The sequence below is a fragment of the Megalobrama amblycephala genome, linkage group LG20 (assembly GCF_018812025.1).
Source record: "Megalobrama amblycephala isolate DHTTF-2021 linkage group LG20, ASM1881202v1, whole genome shotgun sequence".
Lineage (NCBI taxonomy): Eukaryota > Metazoa > Chordata > Actinopteri > Cypriniformes > Xenocyprididae > Megalobrama > Megalobrama amblycephala.
Window position 1 is genome coordinate 20,010,274 of NC_063063.1, and position 16,310 is coordinate 20,026,583.

General features: G+C 36.0%; 2 protein-coding genes across 2 annotated transcripts; one reads left to right on the forward strand and one right to left on the reverse strand.

Moving 5' to 3' along the window:
* Window positions 1–139: 139 nt before the first annotated feature.
* psmd11b (proteasome 26S subunit, non-ATPase 11b) lies at window positions 140–10,423 on the reverse strand. Its single transcript, XM_048169860.1, has 13 exons — window positions 10,266–10,423; window positions 8,749–8,850; window positions 8,463–8,659; window positions 8,033–8,090; window positions 7,574–7,768; window positions 6,889–7,033; window positions 5,582–5,642; window positions 5,320–5,382; window positions 5,105–5,230; window positions 4,880–4,915; window positions 4,624–4,675; window positions 1,499–1,641; window positions 140–1,417 (listed from the first exon to the last, which is right to left on the reverse strand). The coding sequence occupies exons 1-12, from the start codon at window positions 10,354–10,356 to the stop codon at window positions 1,499–1,501; spliced, it is 1,269 nt and encodes a 422-aa protein (XP_048025817.1). The 5' UTR covers window positions 10,357–10,423; the 3' UTR covers window positions 140–1,417.
* Window positions 10,424–12,378: 1,955 nt separating this feature from the next.
* On the forward strand, window positions 12,379–15,573 carry cdk5r1b (cyclin-dependent kinase 5, regulatory subunit 1b (p35)). Its single transcript, XM_048169779.1, has 2 exons — window positions 12,379–12,692; window positions 13,957–15,573. Exon 2 carries the CDS (start codon window positions 14,137–14,139, stop codon window positions 15,049–15,051), a length of 915 nt encoding a protein of 304 aa, XP_048025736.1. The 5' UTR covers window positions 12,379–12,692; window positions 13,957–14,136; the 3' UTR covers window positions 15,052–15,573.
* The last annotated feature ends 737 nt before the right edge of the window (window positions 15,574–16,310 follow it).

The window sequence follows — 16,310 nt, forward strand, 5'->3', positions numbered from 1 at the left end:
ATGAACAAATGTCCTTGTGATTTAGTACTCCGTCTTGATGTGAAAATATGCCCAATTACTTCATCACAAGAAAACCTGCCCTGTATTTATACTCATGTACACACAAGAGATAAGGATAATTTCCCTCAAAACAAGTAAATGTAATCAAAACACTTTAATTAGTGAACAGGCCAACTCATACAAAAATAAAACAAAGTCACTTTCCTCAAACTGTAATCTGCCTATACCAAGATTTCAATGCTTGAATTTTTGAGCTTTGGACAGCGGACATTTGTGGACCCAAAAAAAAAAAAAAAAAAAAACATTACTTTCCAAAGTGTTTAGTGTCTCACTAAATTTTCGAATGATCAATGCTAGATCGCCACTACAAATCAATCACAATCACATGCAGGAAGCTCTCAAATTAACACTGGACTTTAAAAAGTCATTTAAAAACACCATTCTCCCACAAGAATTTTTATAATTGCACACTAAACAGAATAAATGAGAACATAAATTATATTTTTGCAAAGGATGTGTGAAAGTATACATGTACAAGAAAATCGATAAAATTTACAAAACAATGAAATGTAAAATAACAACAATATTGTGGGTATATAACTTATATTATGGTCTATTGCTGGCAAACTAGAAATGAAGTTTGCATTGGGCTACTGATCGTGGAAAAAAAAAATGCATGAACAATAAAAGAATAAACTTCAGTGCAGTGGGAAAAGGATCTTTTAATCAAAGAGGACTAAAACCTTTATAGGACTGGGCCATTTAATATAACCACCCTAACTTGGCAAACAGTACACTGTAAATACAAAACCGTAAAGACGGTATACTGCAAAAGTAAACAGCAAACAATACCCTTGATCATACTAAATAATTTTATAGTGTGTGTGGTAATATGATTGGCAACTGTGCTTATTACAGAGCCTCTTGATTACAGCCAAGTTCCTTTGAATCTCTCACTTACAACAATCAGATAAAATGTGCATCCATAAATTGAGAAAAAAGATATGCACTACTGCAAACAACCAATGAACCTCTGATAACCGAAACCAGGAGTCTGTATCACAAAGTTGCTGTAATTAAAAAACTTTAAATGTAGAAGAGCTATACATTTCTATATGACATTTTAGGATTTTATTGTAGTTGTACAACATTCCCTGAAGGCCTGTGTTGGCCGTTGAGAGATACAGAGAACACAAAAAAAAAAAAAAAAAAAATCCGAAGATCAGAAAGATGAAATTGTCCGTTTGAAAGAAAAGAAACATTAAAAACTCTCAACTGGGGAACAAGTAGATCTTGCTCAATGTTGTCCCTTTTTGCTGTGAAAAAAAAGTTCCACATGTTGGCCATACACACATACACACGGGCAAACTCACACGCATACAACCATTTCACGCAGCAGCAGCTTCTGTCGTTTATTCTGCAGGAGAGGAAAACACAAACAAGCGTTAGAAACACGTTTACGAAATCAGACCGAAGAAACGAACATTTAACACCTCACCTATGTTAACTTCTTAGCCTTGTTGTACAGTGAATCCACGACTTTGCTCATGTTCTGAATGGTTTCTAGAGCTGCCTCGTAAGTCTTGTCCACAGGCGGCTCTTCAAATATGATGAGCACTCCTTCACCTTGGTCAAGGATGCCTGCAAGAGTACAAATCCAACAGACAAACAATTAAATGAAATGAATTGTGCTGTGCTGAAAATCCTTTATATAATTTGGCGTCCGACTTGATCGTAAATCACTCATTATGTTATCAACACCAAATATTGGATTCATTTAATTATCACACGTTTTGCATTATTTTTGGAACTGATTGAATGTAGGCCTCATTATTGATCTGATCTTATGCAACTGTTTTTTGGAGGTAAATAAGCTTGAGTCATCTTTTTTCACTCAAAATCAGATCAGCTCAGATCAGTGACTATATACATGCACCCTCATAATGTGATTATGAGTTTATAATAATAAAATAGCATAAGAGATTTATAATAATTTTTTGTAGGCAATTCAGTTTTGACGGGGAACACCACAAGTGTAACAAGGTAGAAAAAAATCCCAAAATAGTACAAAAATTATTAAAATATTTTTTGGAAGTTGTTATACCCTGTGTGAGCAAAGTCAGTAAGTTTTAGTCCAATTCAATATCATTAACCAGCATTTTGGGGGAAATGAATATCTTCTCTGGGTCAAAATGACCAGAACGCAACATGAGGCTTAAGATATTCTGGTGATTTTTTTCACTCTCATTAGAAAATTTAACTACATGGTGCAGAAAGAGACAAGAAAAAAAAAGAAGAGAGGAGGAATGGGATCTACGGAAGAGGATTAGGGCCAAGCAATAATAAAAAATAAAACCATCTCGAGATTAAAGTTGTTAAATTTCGAGAAAAAAGTCAAGATAAAATGTTGAGAATAAAGTCATTAAATTACGAGAAAAAACTAGTTAAATTTCGAGAAAAAATGTCAAGATAAAATGTTGAGAATAAAGTCATTAAATTACGAGAAAAAACTTGTTAAATTTCGAGAAAAATGTCAAGATAAAATGTTGGAATAAAGTCATTAAATTACGAGAAAAACTTGTTAAATTTCGAGAAAAATGTCGAGATAAAATGTTGAGAATAAAGTCATTATATTACGAGAAAAACTCGTTAAATTTCGAGAAAAAAGTCGAGATAAAATGTTGAGAATAAAGTCATTAAATTACGAGAAAAAAACTCGTTAAATTTCGAGAAAAATGTCAAGATAAAATGTTGAGAATAAAGTCATTAAATTACGAGAAAAAAAACTCGTTAAATTTCGAGAAAAATGTCAAGATAAAATGTTGAGAATAAAGTCATTAAATTACGAGAAAAACTCGTTAAATTTCGAGAAAAATGTCAAGATAAAATGTTGAGAATAAAGTCATTAAATTACGAGAAAAACTCGTTAAATTTCGAAAAAAAAGTCGAGATAAAATGTTGAGAATAAAGTCATTAAATTACGAGAAAAAAAACGTGTTAAATTTCGAGAAAAATGTCAAGATAAAATGTTGAGAATAAAGTCATTAAATTACGAGAAAAAAACTAGTTAAATTTCGAGAAAAATGTCAAGATAAAATGTTGAGAATAAAGTCATTAAATTACGAGAAAAAAACTTGTTAAATTTCGAGAAAAATGTCAAGATAAAATGTTGGGAATAAAGTCATTAAATTACGAGAAAAAAAACTTGTTAAATTTCGAGAAAAATGTCGAGATAAAATGTTGAGAATAAAGTCATTATATTACGAGAAAAACTCGTTAAATTTCGAGAAAAAAGTCGAGATAAAATGTTGAGAATAAAGTCATTAAATTACGAGAAAAACTCGTTAAATTTCGAGAAAAATGTCAAGATAAAATGTTGAGAATAAAGTCATTAAATTACGAGAAAAACTCGTTAAATTTCGAGAAAAAAGTCAAGATAAAATGTTGAGAATAAAGTCATTAAATTACGAGAAAAACTCGTTAAATTTCGAGAAAAATGTCAAGATAAAATGTTGAGAATAAAGTCATTAAATTACGAGAAAAAAACTTGTTAAATTTCGAGAAAAATGTCAAGATAAAATGTTGAGAATAAAGTCATTAAATTACGAGAAAAAAACTTGTTAAATTTAGAGAAAAATGTCAAGATAAAATGTTGAGAATAAAGTCATTAAATTACGAGAAAAAAACTTGTTAAATTTCGAGAAAAATGTCAAGATAAAATGTTGAGAATAAAGTCATTAAATTACGAGAAAAACTCGTTAAATTTCGAGAAAAATGTCAAGATAAAATGTTGAGAATAAAGTCATTAAATTACGAGAAAAACTCGTTAAATTTCGAGAAAAATGTCGAGATAAAATGGTGAAAATAAAGTCATTAAATTACGAGAAAAAAAACTTGTTAAATTTAGAGAAAAATGTCGAGAAAAATGTTGAGAATAAAATCATTAAATTACGAGAAAAACTCGTTAAATTTCGAGAAAAATTTCAAGATAAAATGTTGAGAATAAAGTCATTAAATTACGAGAAAAAAACTTGTTAAATTTCGAGAAAAATGTCGATAAAATGTTGAGAATAAACTCATTAAATTACGAGAAAAAAACTTGTTAAATTTCAAGAAAAAAGTCGAGATAAAATGTTGAGAATAAACTCATTAAATTATGAGTTTATTGTCAACATTTTATCTCGACTTTTTTCTCGAAATTTAACGAGTTTTTTCTCGTAATTTAATGACTTTATTCTCAAAATTTTATCTCGACTTTTTTCTCTAAATTTAATGACATTTTTCTCATAATTTAATGAGTTTATTCTCATAATTTAACAAGTTTTTTCTCAACATTTTATCTCGACTTTTTTCTTGAAATTTAACGAGTTTTTTCTCGAAACTTTAATCTCGAGATGGTTTTATTTTTTATTATTGCTTGGCCCTAATCCTATTCCGTAGGGATCAGATTGGGAGTCGCAGGCTGGACTTCAGTCATCCATGAGCACCATTACACAACTACAACACAGCTCTGACATTTTTTTTATTTATTTGGGCTGGCTGCAATTTTTTTGTAATGCTCTGCAACAATATTTTTAAATAAAAAAATAGTAATAATAAAGATAATGACAAAAATATACTAACCATGAAACTTTTTGTCCAGGATCATTTGTGACAGTTTTCTCTCAACATCATCCTGTGGGCCACAACAAATAACAGACGAAGCATTTATTTTAGTGATCTTAAGTAATAGCTTATATATCTATTGTTTCATTTTATAGTTTGTCATAATTTTGGATTATGGTGACAATGAAAGCATTATGATTTCCTAAGCTAACATCAGTTTAAAGCTATACACAATACTCTGTATAAGAGTGAAAAGCTTAAGAAAAGAACGTACCTTTGAGAGTTTGATGAGACCTGCTATATGTGTAATCTTGAAAAGAGAGAAAAGGACATAAAAATGACTTTAACAATTAAGTAAAAGCTGTTGGAGTTGTCAGAGAAATGTATTGGTCCTTTTTAAATAAAATCCTGAATTTCCTTAAGTATTATATATTTACAATAAATAAATAAACGATGCACTTAAGGCTGAAAATATCTATGAAAGAGACACACACACTACCTGTACTCTGGAAAAAGGCTCAATGACCCGAATGAGGTTCTGTTCCAGCAAATTATCATAAAGCTTGGCCAAATGTGTGCTGATGATTGGGTCGTCCCTCAGCTCTTTACTGTACTCTGTCAGGGCCTTCGTGTGTGAAAGAGCAAACAGAAAGCTGAGCATGACATCAGAGACGTCCGTTGAAAAATCTATACAGACATAAAGCAAAATCTCACCTTTTCAAAATCTGCTAATGATCTGTTCTTGCTGGCTTGTGCTATACATCTCAGTGCATCGGTCTGATGGAGAAAACAAAAATTACAGGGCACAACTATAAATAAGCACTTGCTTAGAAAGAAAAAAAAAAACAGGTTGTTAAAAGCACATGGTCAAACATAAAAGCCTGGTGCACAAAAACCATGAATTGCCTCTGTAGAGCATTAGTTTGTAAGCAGTAATTTCATCTATAAAAAGACACTGGAATTTTAATGAGCTTACCTGTCGCCCTGCATATCGCAGAGCCAGTTTGCCACTGATCAAGGTCTGTACCTCCTCTGGCCTGGAAGAAAACAATTGAATACTTTTATTCAGCATTATATACATTATATTGATCAAAAGTTTTTCAAAAATGTTTCTTGAGCCGCAAATCAGCATATTAGAATGATTTCTGAAGGATCATGTGACACTGAAAACTGGAGTAATGATGCTATAACATAAAGTAATATATTAGTAAACATTTTAAATAAAAACTGTACAATATGATTTGTTCTAGTGATGCACTAAAATATTGGCAGCCAAAATCGTTGACCAAAACGGTGTCACTTCTCCGTGTCTATTTCGTACACACAACGTGGATAAGTTATAACTGTTAAACGTGTCAGTTGTGTGGATGCTATGGCTGGGCTGACAATAATGTGTTTTTAATTGAGTTTCATTTTGAAATGCATCATGTCTCATATAATCAATCACTCAATAAGTGTTTCAGCAATGGAAAGACATCAATAAATCAGTTATGCCACATAATGTTAGTTACCTCAGGAAAGCCGTTCAATATCAATAGATGTGTTTCAAACTTATCCCTTATAGTGCACTATATCGGGTGTCCAAATTCTTCTTTCCCTACATTCATTTACTCGTTTATACCCACAATGCACTCTGAAGAACTATTTCCCAAAATCCAGATGATAATTTAGAGGATGATTTAAAAATATTCATTAATCAACTGTAGGTAGAGTATTAATTCTAATGATAATAATCATAACGGTCACCCGAGGGCACTCTGGGACCATTATCATCTCTTACATAAGTAAAAAGTTAATATAAAAAAACTGAATTGTGCGCAATTTAAATGTTTACAACTCAGCTTTCATTTGAGTGTTGATTATTAAATACATTTGATTGATTAATTAATAATTAAACTATTTTTGATTTTGATTTTCAGGTAAATGAAAAAAAATTAATTTCAGTGCTTCGGTACAAAATAAAATAAATGCAGACTGGAGGAGTATAAGAGACTTCTCTGAAAAACATTAAGAAATTCTTACCAACCTCAAACTTTTGAACAGTAGCGTATAATTTGTGATTTTTTTTTTTAAATGCTACACTGTATTTTAGCTACACGAGTCATTAAGTGTAGGCGATGCATTATGGAGATGGATTGTACTGAAGAAATGAAAGCCTAAGTATTACTTAGTAAGTCGGCGTTACATAACAGCGCTTGGCGTAACTAACACAATGACTGTTGAATTATCCTGTGGCCTCCCACACAAAAACAGGGATAAAATGCAAGCGGTTATCTCACTTACAAGCTGAGCATGATCTTGCAGAGGAGCATGTATTTCAGTGCAGTGACTGCCCTGGGGCTGTCAATGGAATCGTAGCCCTCAAAAGCCTCAAAGAAGTAAGAATAGGCAGTTTTCCAATCTTTTTCCTCAGCTGCATGGATGATACCTGTAGTGAAAAGGAGGAAATAGTCTCCTATCAATAAGGGTGTGCTCACACTAGGCGCTCTGAACCGTGCCCGAGCGCATTTGACCCCTATAGCCTGGTTCGTTTGACAAACGAAAAAGCCGCTCCGTTGCGTGCCCGGTGCGGTTCGTTTAGCCGGCCCTGGCCCACTTGGAAGAGGTTGGCCAGAGCGCAGTTCGGTTGGGCTCCATTAACATCAGCTGTCTTCTTAATAATCCTCTGATACGAGCTATTGTAAAATCGCTGCGTGGCGTAAATTATAAATAGCCTATATTAGGCAGTATCTTAGTGAAAGTGCATTTCTTCCTGTTTTCTTCCATTCAAAAAGTTGCATCGTATGTGAAGCAAGCGTGCTCCGGCCTGGAACATTAAGTGCAATGTGAGTGCGGGTCAGTTGGGGAGTGGGGCGATCGCGCTCGGGCTCGGTTCAAGGCAACCGTGCCTAGTGTGAGTACACCCTAAGAAGCAAACTTCCTATCACAAACGCACTTGTAGATCTGTAAACAGAGAAATGAGACTTGCCTGACTGCATATCAAGAGCTGCCTGGAGCTTTGGGGGACAGTAAATGGCATTGGCGGTGGTCCTGGCTGAGGTGAGGGCAGCCCTGGCTTTGGGAAGGTTGCTGAGAGCATGGTAGGTTTTACTCTCTAGCAGCTGGACCTCGACGAGCAGAGCTTTATCATCCATCTTCTTCAGTTCCTGCAGCAACTGGGACTCTGAGGAGAAAGAACAGAGCTTATAATCGTAAAAGAATATATTAATCTAAAGTTCGAACTACATCAAAAACATAACAGAGTACAAAAATAATGTAGTTATACAGTGGGATCCAAAAGTCTCTAAAGAGAACATGGATACATATTATAATATTCTAATTGAATACAATGTTGGTTTATTACAAATCATACAAGAATGAGACAAAAAAAAATCTAATAAAAAAAATTAATTAGTGATTAAATAAACATCAATTTGATTATTCTTACCTAGGTGAAGTGCTTCCTGGTATCTCTTGGTGTCAAAGTAGAGTGAAATGAGTCGAGCCTGAAAAAAAAGGGAAGGAGTAGTGATAAATTATAGGATAGGAAGGAATAGTGATCATTTATTAATTAATTTAATTAAGTATATATACGTGTTTAAAAAAACGGAGGCGTGGTTGGTTTTAAGAAAATGCAACGCTCCAAAAACAATGTAACATATGTAATGCTTATTGGTTTTATAAAGTGTTTTAAAGGTTTTGTTTTAATTTGGTACAGTAATTCACTTGATGTCACAGTTCAGCATATATAAGCTCTTTTATGGCATCAGATCTTAGAGTTGGAACTACCCATTTTATATTAATTATTGGCTTGGGTAGTAGCTCTGATCGTCCCGACAGTTCAAAGCTGATGCTCAGCTGTGTTTCATTATTTTTACCTCTAGGGCCTGTCTGAGGAAGGTTCTCTTCTCAGCTTTAGCCCATTCAATGCATTCCAGACACAGCTCAACCTCCTGGCCCGTGGCTGCCTCCATGTCCAGAAATAGATCCAGGAGCGAGCGCACCAACCGTGCTGCCTTTGCCTTGCTTATGGAGATCAAGAAAGGCCTCACAAACTTCAGCAGGCCTCCAAGCTCTAAAAAAACATGCAGAATGATGATGATGTGTCAGTACAAAGTAAAGAATTTCCATAACAGGCATCTGCCTAAAAATGTTGACTGCCACCTGCAGCTTGTCCCGTCTTGGCCAGAAGAGTGCCCAGCTCCAGGATACTTTGCTCCTTGACACGAACTGCCTCTTCATCATCCTCTTGGACATCCCGTCTCACTGAAAAAGCCAGACAAAGTCACAACAACACAAAGTTAAGCGGTAACTAAGAGCAACACCCTCTCATAAACCTAAAAAAAGTATCCGACCTACAGCTTTTGTACATACGCGCAAGTTAGAAAGTTACCAGGAGATATATATATATATATATATATATATATATATATATATATATATATATATATATTATTCAGTTAACTGATAAAAAAAATGTGATCAATAAATGCACCTTACAGGTAAAAATGTGTAATTTCTGCTGACTGTTCTAATGACTTTCAACGGGTTTTCCCCGAACACTCCCCCTATCAGGCATTGGTAGGACAACAGATAGTCCCGCCCCCAGCCTCATGTCATTGGTTGAGTCACTGTTGCTGTGTTGGGCCTGTCAGGGTGCTCAAAATAACAGTAATGTTTTGTTATGTTTTCAGGGAAATCAGCCTACAAATGACTAGTTATAGTTGTCTCTGCGAATTAATGTGGATCTGAATAAATACTAAATACTAGATAAAAAACACTTCACCTTTAAGACTAACAACGTAAAAATAACCAATTAATTATGACTTATGATCTTGGCTAACTCATTTAAAACCAGCTTGTCATTATGTGAGCCATGGAAAATAATAATAAAAGGTTGACAAGAAAGAAACTTATGTCTTGGAGTCGACAAAGATAAACAGGCATGAGAGAGCAAATAATCAGCACAAGTTTTTATTAGTCAAAATCCAACTTATTTTACTGTAAAAAAAGTGCTTAAACTAAGAATGCGTGTTATGACCTAAGCAGAAAGTTCATATATTTACGAAAATATTTAGGATTCCAGCAGCCAAAACAGAAAGAAATAAATCTCAGTCAAAGTCACGACAGCAAAAAATGTCAAAGAATGTCTTAGGGTTAGTATGAAGCTCATCAAGTTAATAAAGTTAAAATTGTCGAAATAAGTGAATCTCCAAATAAAACGTCATCGGTTGAGTTACTATTAATACAAAATTAAGATAAATCCCAGATAAATGTGTTAAAATGCGCCTTGGCCTGGAAGGGTGGCTAATAGTGCAAGCTAACTGTCCATTCACACTGAGCTGTGTGTCAAAACGTAGCGAGCTGCCTACCTAGACAGTTCTTTAGGGTATCGGAGGCGCGTTCGAACGTTCGATTAATATGTTCGAACACGCACATGAAGTAAAAAAGGGCTGTCTTTGTTCTATGCTCGATTCGAACTTTCGAACGCGACCATAAGGTCCAAAAATGTTGCCTATGAAGGCAGCTTACAATGTTTTGAGACGCGCGCACACACAGTACAGTGAGTCAGCACCGCAGCACCGGCTCATGGTACCTTAGCCTTCCCGATACTGAAGCATTAAAGAAGCCATGCAGAGTGAAAAGTAAAGTTTTATAAAAGAATTTGAACATAGCTTTACCTATTGAATGTAAAATGTCAATAGATGCGTTTCTGTCTGTGCTGATGAGAGACTGAGCTCTCTGAAACTCCACCACTGCCGCGGCTGCCATCTTCCCTATTCAAAAATCTCACTGCCCACAAGCACTTGCGAACTCACCCGGAAGTGCGTTTATACGTACGTACGTGCGTGCGTGCCTGAGGTGGTAGGTTGGGTTTTGTAGTTTTTTTAACCTTTACTTTTTCTAGCGCATGGAGTAGCTAAAATATTTACATCTTAAACATTGAAGTTTCTTTTATTTTTTTGTTCCTTTACTTTTCATTTTTGTAAGTTGCTATGGATAAAAGTGACTGCCACATGATTAAAATGGACTTATTTATAATTGTGATAATTAAAATTAATGTAAATATTAATAATTATTGTAGGCCTAAATATTATTAGGCTATTATTCAGAACATACATTTAGCAGGCTATCATACTGCTTAGAGAATTTGTTGTTGTTGATGTTTATGGTCAGTAGGTGGTGACAGAGCCTGCTGTTCAGTTATCCTTCCATGTTATCGACCATCCTAGGGTGAAATCCAATGCATTCTACTGAATGAAAAATCATATCAAGATTTTAAATACAGATTTATGTAGGCTATTCCGAATTTAAAAAAAAAAAAAAAGAAAGAAAAAAAAAATTCATAACAGTCGTGGCTTAATGGTTAGAGCGTCAGACAGGTTCAATTCTCAATACCAGCAGGAAATGACTGAGGTGCCCTTGAGCAAGGCACCTAACCCTTAATCACTCCCTGGGTGCCTTCTGTGTGTATCCACGGTTTGTAGTGTGTGTGTGTGTGTGTGTGTGTGTGTGTGTGTGTGTGTGTGTGTGTGTGTGTGTGTGTGTGTGTGTGTGTCACTACTCCCTGCTCCTAATGAGTATGCACTAACTTGGATGGGTTAAATGCAGAGGACAAATTAGTAAGGGTTACCATACTTGGCCTTCACATCATGTCAATAAATATTAAGTCAGTAAATACATAAATAAATAAATAAATAATAGGCCTATATGTGCAATTAAATCCATACACACGTCCTTTTCTACATGGTTAAAGAAACATGGGCCTATAACAAATATCAATCAAATACAGAAGGAAATAGTAAAAAGTCGGCACAAAATATCAATAAGCCTGTGTATAAATTATTTGAAAAGTTATATGGTGCGTTAAGCCTTCCTGGGAAGTTCGTATTTACGAGTTGTGAAGTCGTGTTTGTGTCAGGTGCGTTCAAGTCACTTTAGTCAGAGAAAGATGGCGGTGTACCTTCTCTTAATTAACTACACAAAAAAGGTTTTTAAACTCTGCTTCTAGAAACTGAAGAACAAATAATGTGCATTAGGTGTGTTTTGCTTTTTATGTTTTTAATTAATTTATGAAGCAACTGTAAACTTTCTCATTGACTATTATTGTTAGCCTATATTACAGTTTTGTTTTGTGCAGGCATTGATTTATTTTGTTGTAAATAAAAAAGTTTGGGTTTCTCACTGACACGCCCCCAACTCGTAAACTCGGGACTTAAAGAATATCCCGAGCTTCCCACGTATTTACGACTTTGTGGTAGCATGCGTTCACCTCGTAAATACGATCTTTCTGATATGACTTGTACACACCAACAGTCTCGGTTCAACAACAACAACAATCTTATAAAGTGACCACTATTTATTTTAAAAAAAAAAAAAGAAAGAAAGAAAGAAAGAAAGAAAGAAAGAAAGAAAGAAATGCCTACGTAAGTACGTATAATAGCCTAAATATTACATTTTTAAAAATATATTTAGTTGGAGTATAGGCTATAAATTATTTTTATATAGTCTAGCTAAATTTATAGCCTATACTAATGAATTTAGATGCATATAATTATAACTAAATATTAGTTGTAGTATTTATGAATAAAAAAATCTTTAGTCTGTTATTTTTATTTCATTTCATTATTATTTAACTTTAAAAATGACATCGGAGTCTAAAAGTTTGTTGTGATTGCCAAGTGTACGAAGGCGGGGCAGTGGAGAAACCGACCACAGTGAGGCGCTCTAGCACAGGTTTTCTAACAGCAGGACGCAGTGCGCGCGGCTCTGACAGCACAACATCAACCTAAATCCCGTATCTGCTGGTGTGGACCAATAGCACAGCTTCACAGTTCTCAGCATCACCAACCAAAGGAGACATCCAGCATCCCCAGACCACTGGAGCGCCTACAGAGACCTCCGACAAGACGTGAAGATTGTTTGGTTTGATTAAAAGCCTATTATTTTATTACTGTTTAGGCATCCTGACAATCTTGAAATTAAATCTTTTACTTGGTGTGCCCGTTTTTGCATCTCCTTGATGCGCAGTTTATCAAGGATAAACCCAGACAGCCATTACTGCGGCTCTTGTTTTGCCAAAGCATCGTGGAGGAGAGCAGATTCCTGTAAGTGAGCTGCATTTCATCGAAGCTTCTATATCCATACATGTTATATTTGGTGGATTGTTGGTCATATTTTTAAGGTTTTACAGTATTTGGAGAGGAATTGTAAGCTGGCTTGGTTAACATTCTTTCTTTCTTTCTTTCTTTCTTCTGATTTTGTTGATGATGAGAATCAGTGTCAGTAATCTCTCGTGCTCATGTAAACATCGCAGGAGGATCTCACATTTTCAGAACCTTGGACAGTGGCTGACATATTTCAGCAAAGCATAAATGCATTATTGTGGCGAAACGAAAGTTGTTTTTTTTCTTATGTGGTTTGTTAAATAATCTACAAACATGTATTGAACGAGAATGAGGTATTATACTAGCCTACATGTCCCATTAAATAAAATTTTACGAACGGTGGAATCAGTATTTACAAGAGAGCAGTAAACACTGGACTCTGCAATCATGGCGATGTCTTTATTTATGTTCATTGGCGGGTTTGAGTTTGCTGTGTAAAATATAGGCTATATATAGGTATAAACGTGGGGTGTAAATTATTTTGAGTGCGACAGAGCTACACAAATCAATTGTTTATATTTTAGCCAAACGTACAGTTGAAAACGAACGATGTTATTGTGAGTGCGTGCCAAGGAAGAATTGCATCTTACTTGAATCTACGACACAATGCCTTTAAGGCCTGTTTTCGACATAAATAAAACAGCAGGGTAGACTATCGTCAAATTTAAAACCACAAAGAAAGATCCTAAATCATCTTAAGTAAAAAGCAATTATAAGTTAATGTGTGCAGAATAGATTACATAGGTCTATATACCAATGATATATTGACATTTTTTACCAAAGTTAATTATTTTGACATTTGAGAAAACCAATTGTCCAATCATTTTGGATAACATTAATAATCTAAGATTATTTTATTGGAAACAAAAGGCCTAATGGCCAAGCCAACATGCAGCATCACTGTTGTTAGGACACTACAGGTACAAGCCTATATTTGTAGATGAATTGAGCTTGCAAAAAACAAACCAGCTAAAATAAAATGGATAAAACAATACATTTATATAATTAAAAATGCATATTTTAATCTGAGGAGAGCCTATTATACTGCAGTATAGAAACTCTGTGATGCTAAAATGCTGCTTCGAATCAAAATACACACTTATATTATTGCTATGTATATATCAGAAATGTGCCAGGAAAGAACCAATTTAATATATATTTATATATGGTATTTTTGTTTTGTTTTGTTTTTTGTTTCTTATAGGCTTTGCAGTGACAGAGCCCTCATCCATCCCGTCATAATTCTTTTTTAAATAGAGCACCAACCTAAATTTGGATGTCTAACGCAGACTGAACTAGTCTCAGGAAGCAGTGGGGCTCCAGTTTGGCACCTTCTTTAGCTGACCCCTAACCTCGAGATCCTGATAACCCGCTCCCCGGCATCATGGGAACCGTGCTATCGCTATCACCCAGCTACAGGAAGGCCGCCCTGTTTGAGGATGGCCCGGCCACCGTGGGCCACTACACGGCGGTTCAGAACAGCAAGAACGCCAAAGACAAGAACCTAAAACGGCACCCTTTCATCAACGTACTGCCGTGGAAACGAATAGTAGCCGTCTCGGCCAAGAAAAAGGGGTCTAAGAAGGTGCAGCCTAACACCAACTACCAGAACAATGTTTCTCACCTCAACAATGAGAACCTCAAGAAGTCACAGTCTTGTGCAAATCTCTCCTCCTTTACGCAGGACCAGTCGAGTCCATCAAACCAAGGCTCCAAAAACTCCAACAACACGGCTTCTTCTGTCAAGAAGGCGCCTCTTTCCAACTCCAACGCTGTTCCTGGGACACCCAAGAGGGTGATTGTCCAAGCCTCCACCAGCGAGCTACTGCGCTGCCTGGGGGAGTTCCTCTGCCGGAGGTGCTATCGGCTCAAGCACCTTTCCCCCACCGACCCTGTGCTTTGGCTCCGCAGCGTGGACCGTTCTCTGCTGCTGCAGGGCTGGCAGGACCAGGGCTTCATCACCCCGGCCAACGTGGTTTTCGTCTACATGCTCTGCCGCGACGTGGTCTCCTCTGAGGTGGCCACGGAGCATGAGCTGCAGGCCGTGCTGCTGACCTGCCTCTATCTGTCTTACTCTTACATGGGCAATGAGATCTCATACCCTCTCAAGCCATTCCTGGTGGAGACGTCCAAGGAGACATTCTGGGACCGCTGTCTGTCCATCATCAACATGATGAGCGCCAAGATGCTGCAGATCAACTCGGATCCTCACTATTTCACCCAGGTCTTTGCAGACCTCAAAAACGAGAGCCAGAAGGAGGAGGAGAGGAGTCGTCTGCTCATCGGCCTGGACCGGTGAGGGGGCTCTGGAGATGTCTTTTGGTGGCACTCTCGTCTGGCATTTTTAAAAAGGGATAGTTATTTATAAAGGGATAGAAATTCACTCACCCTCACGGCATCAAACCTGTATGACCTTCTTTTTTCTGTGGAAAACAAAAGAAGATATTTGGACAAAAGTGTTTAATAGTCCTGAGAATCAATGGGGTCCAACAGGGTTGTTTTGGACCCCATTGACTTTAAGTGTACACTCTTAAAAATCAAGGTTCCAAAGGGGGGTTTTACAGCGATGCCACAGATGAATGATTTTTGGTTCCTCAAAGAATCTTTCTCGGAACAGTTTCTGGGTTTTTTTTCTAAGTGTGAAAGTCATTTAAAAAATCTAAACAACATTATTCCATTATAAAGAACCTTTTGTGGAATGGGAAGTTTTCAGGGTTGTTAAAGTGATAATTCACCCAAAAATGAAAATCCTGTCATCATTTACTCATCCTCAAGTTGTTCCAAACCTGTATGAATTTCGTTCTTAGGTTGAACACACACACACACAAAAAATTGATATCTTGAAGAATATGGGTAACCAAACAGTTGTTGGACCCCATTGACTTCCACAATGGAAGTCAATGGGGCCCACTGTTTGGTCACCCATATTCTTCAAAATATCTTCTGCTGTGTTCAGCAGAAGAAAGAAATTCATACAGGTTTGGAACAACTTGAAGATGAGTAAATGATGACAGAATTTCCATTTTTGGGTGAACTATCCCTTTAATGGTCTTTCATGGAACCATTGAGGCCAATAAAGAACCTTTATTTTTAAGAGTGAAAACAGTTCTTCAAAATATCTTCTTTTTTGTGTTGTGCTGATGAGAGAAAGAGTGTGAGTAAATTTTTAGGCGAACTATCCCTTTAAAAAGTTCCTACATGGGTGGAATAATCAATGGGATATGTTTCAGTGGATTATTCGCATTCGTACATTTTATAGGAAGCAATGGGTGATGCTAATGTTGTTTAAAAGGAGCAGTGAGCGCCTTTAGCAATGGCAATTGAATCATTTTGGACCTGAACACAAAGAAAAAAATGCCAGATTTGAGTGTACCATGCGCTCTAAAGTAGTGAATATTTAAAAGCACTGACCGAAAAGACTTCAAAAGACACAACGAGATAAAAAGAACAACACAACAATGAATGTGGACAGGACTCCAGCTGTTGTCTAACTGACTTCTGGACACTTTGCACCAATATCTTTGCCACCACTGTCAATAGAACTGGAGGTTGATTCCT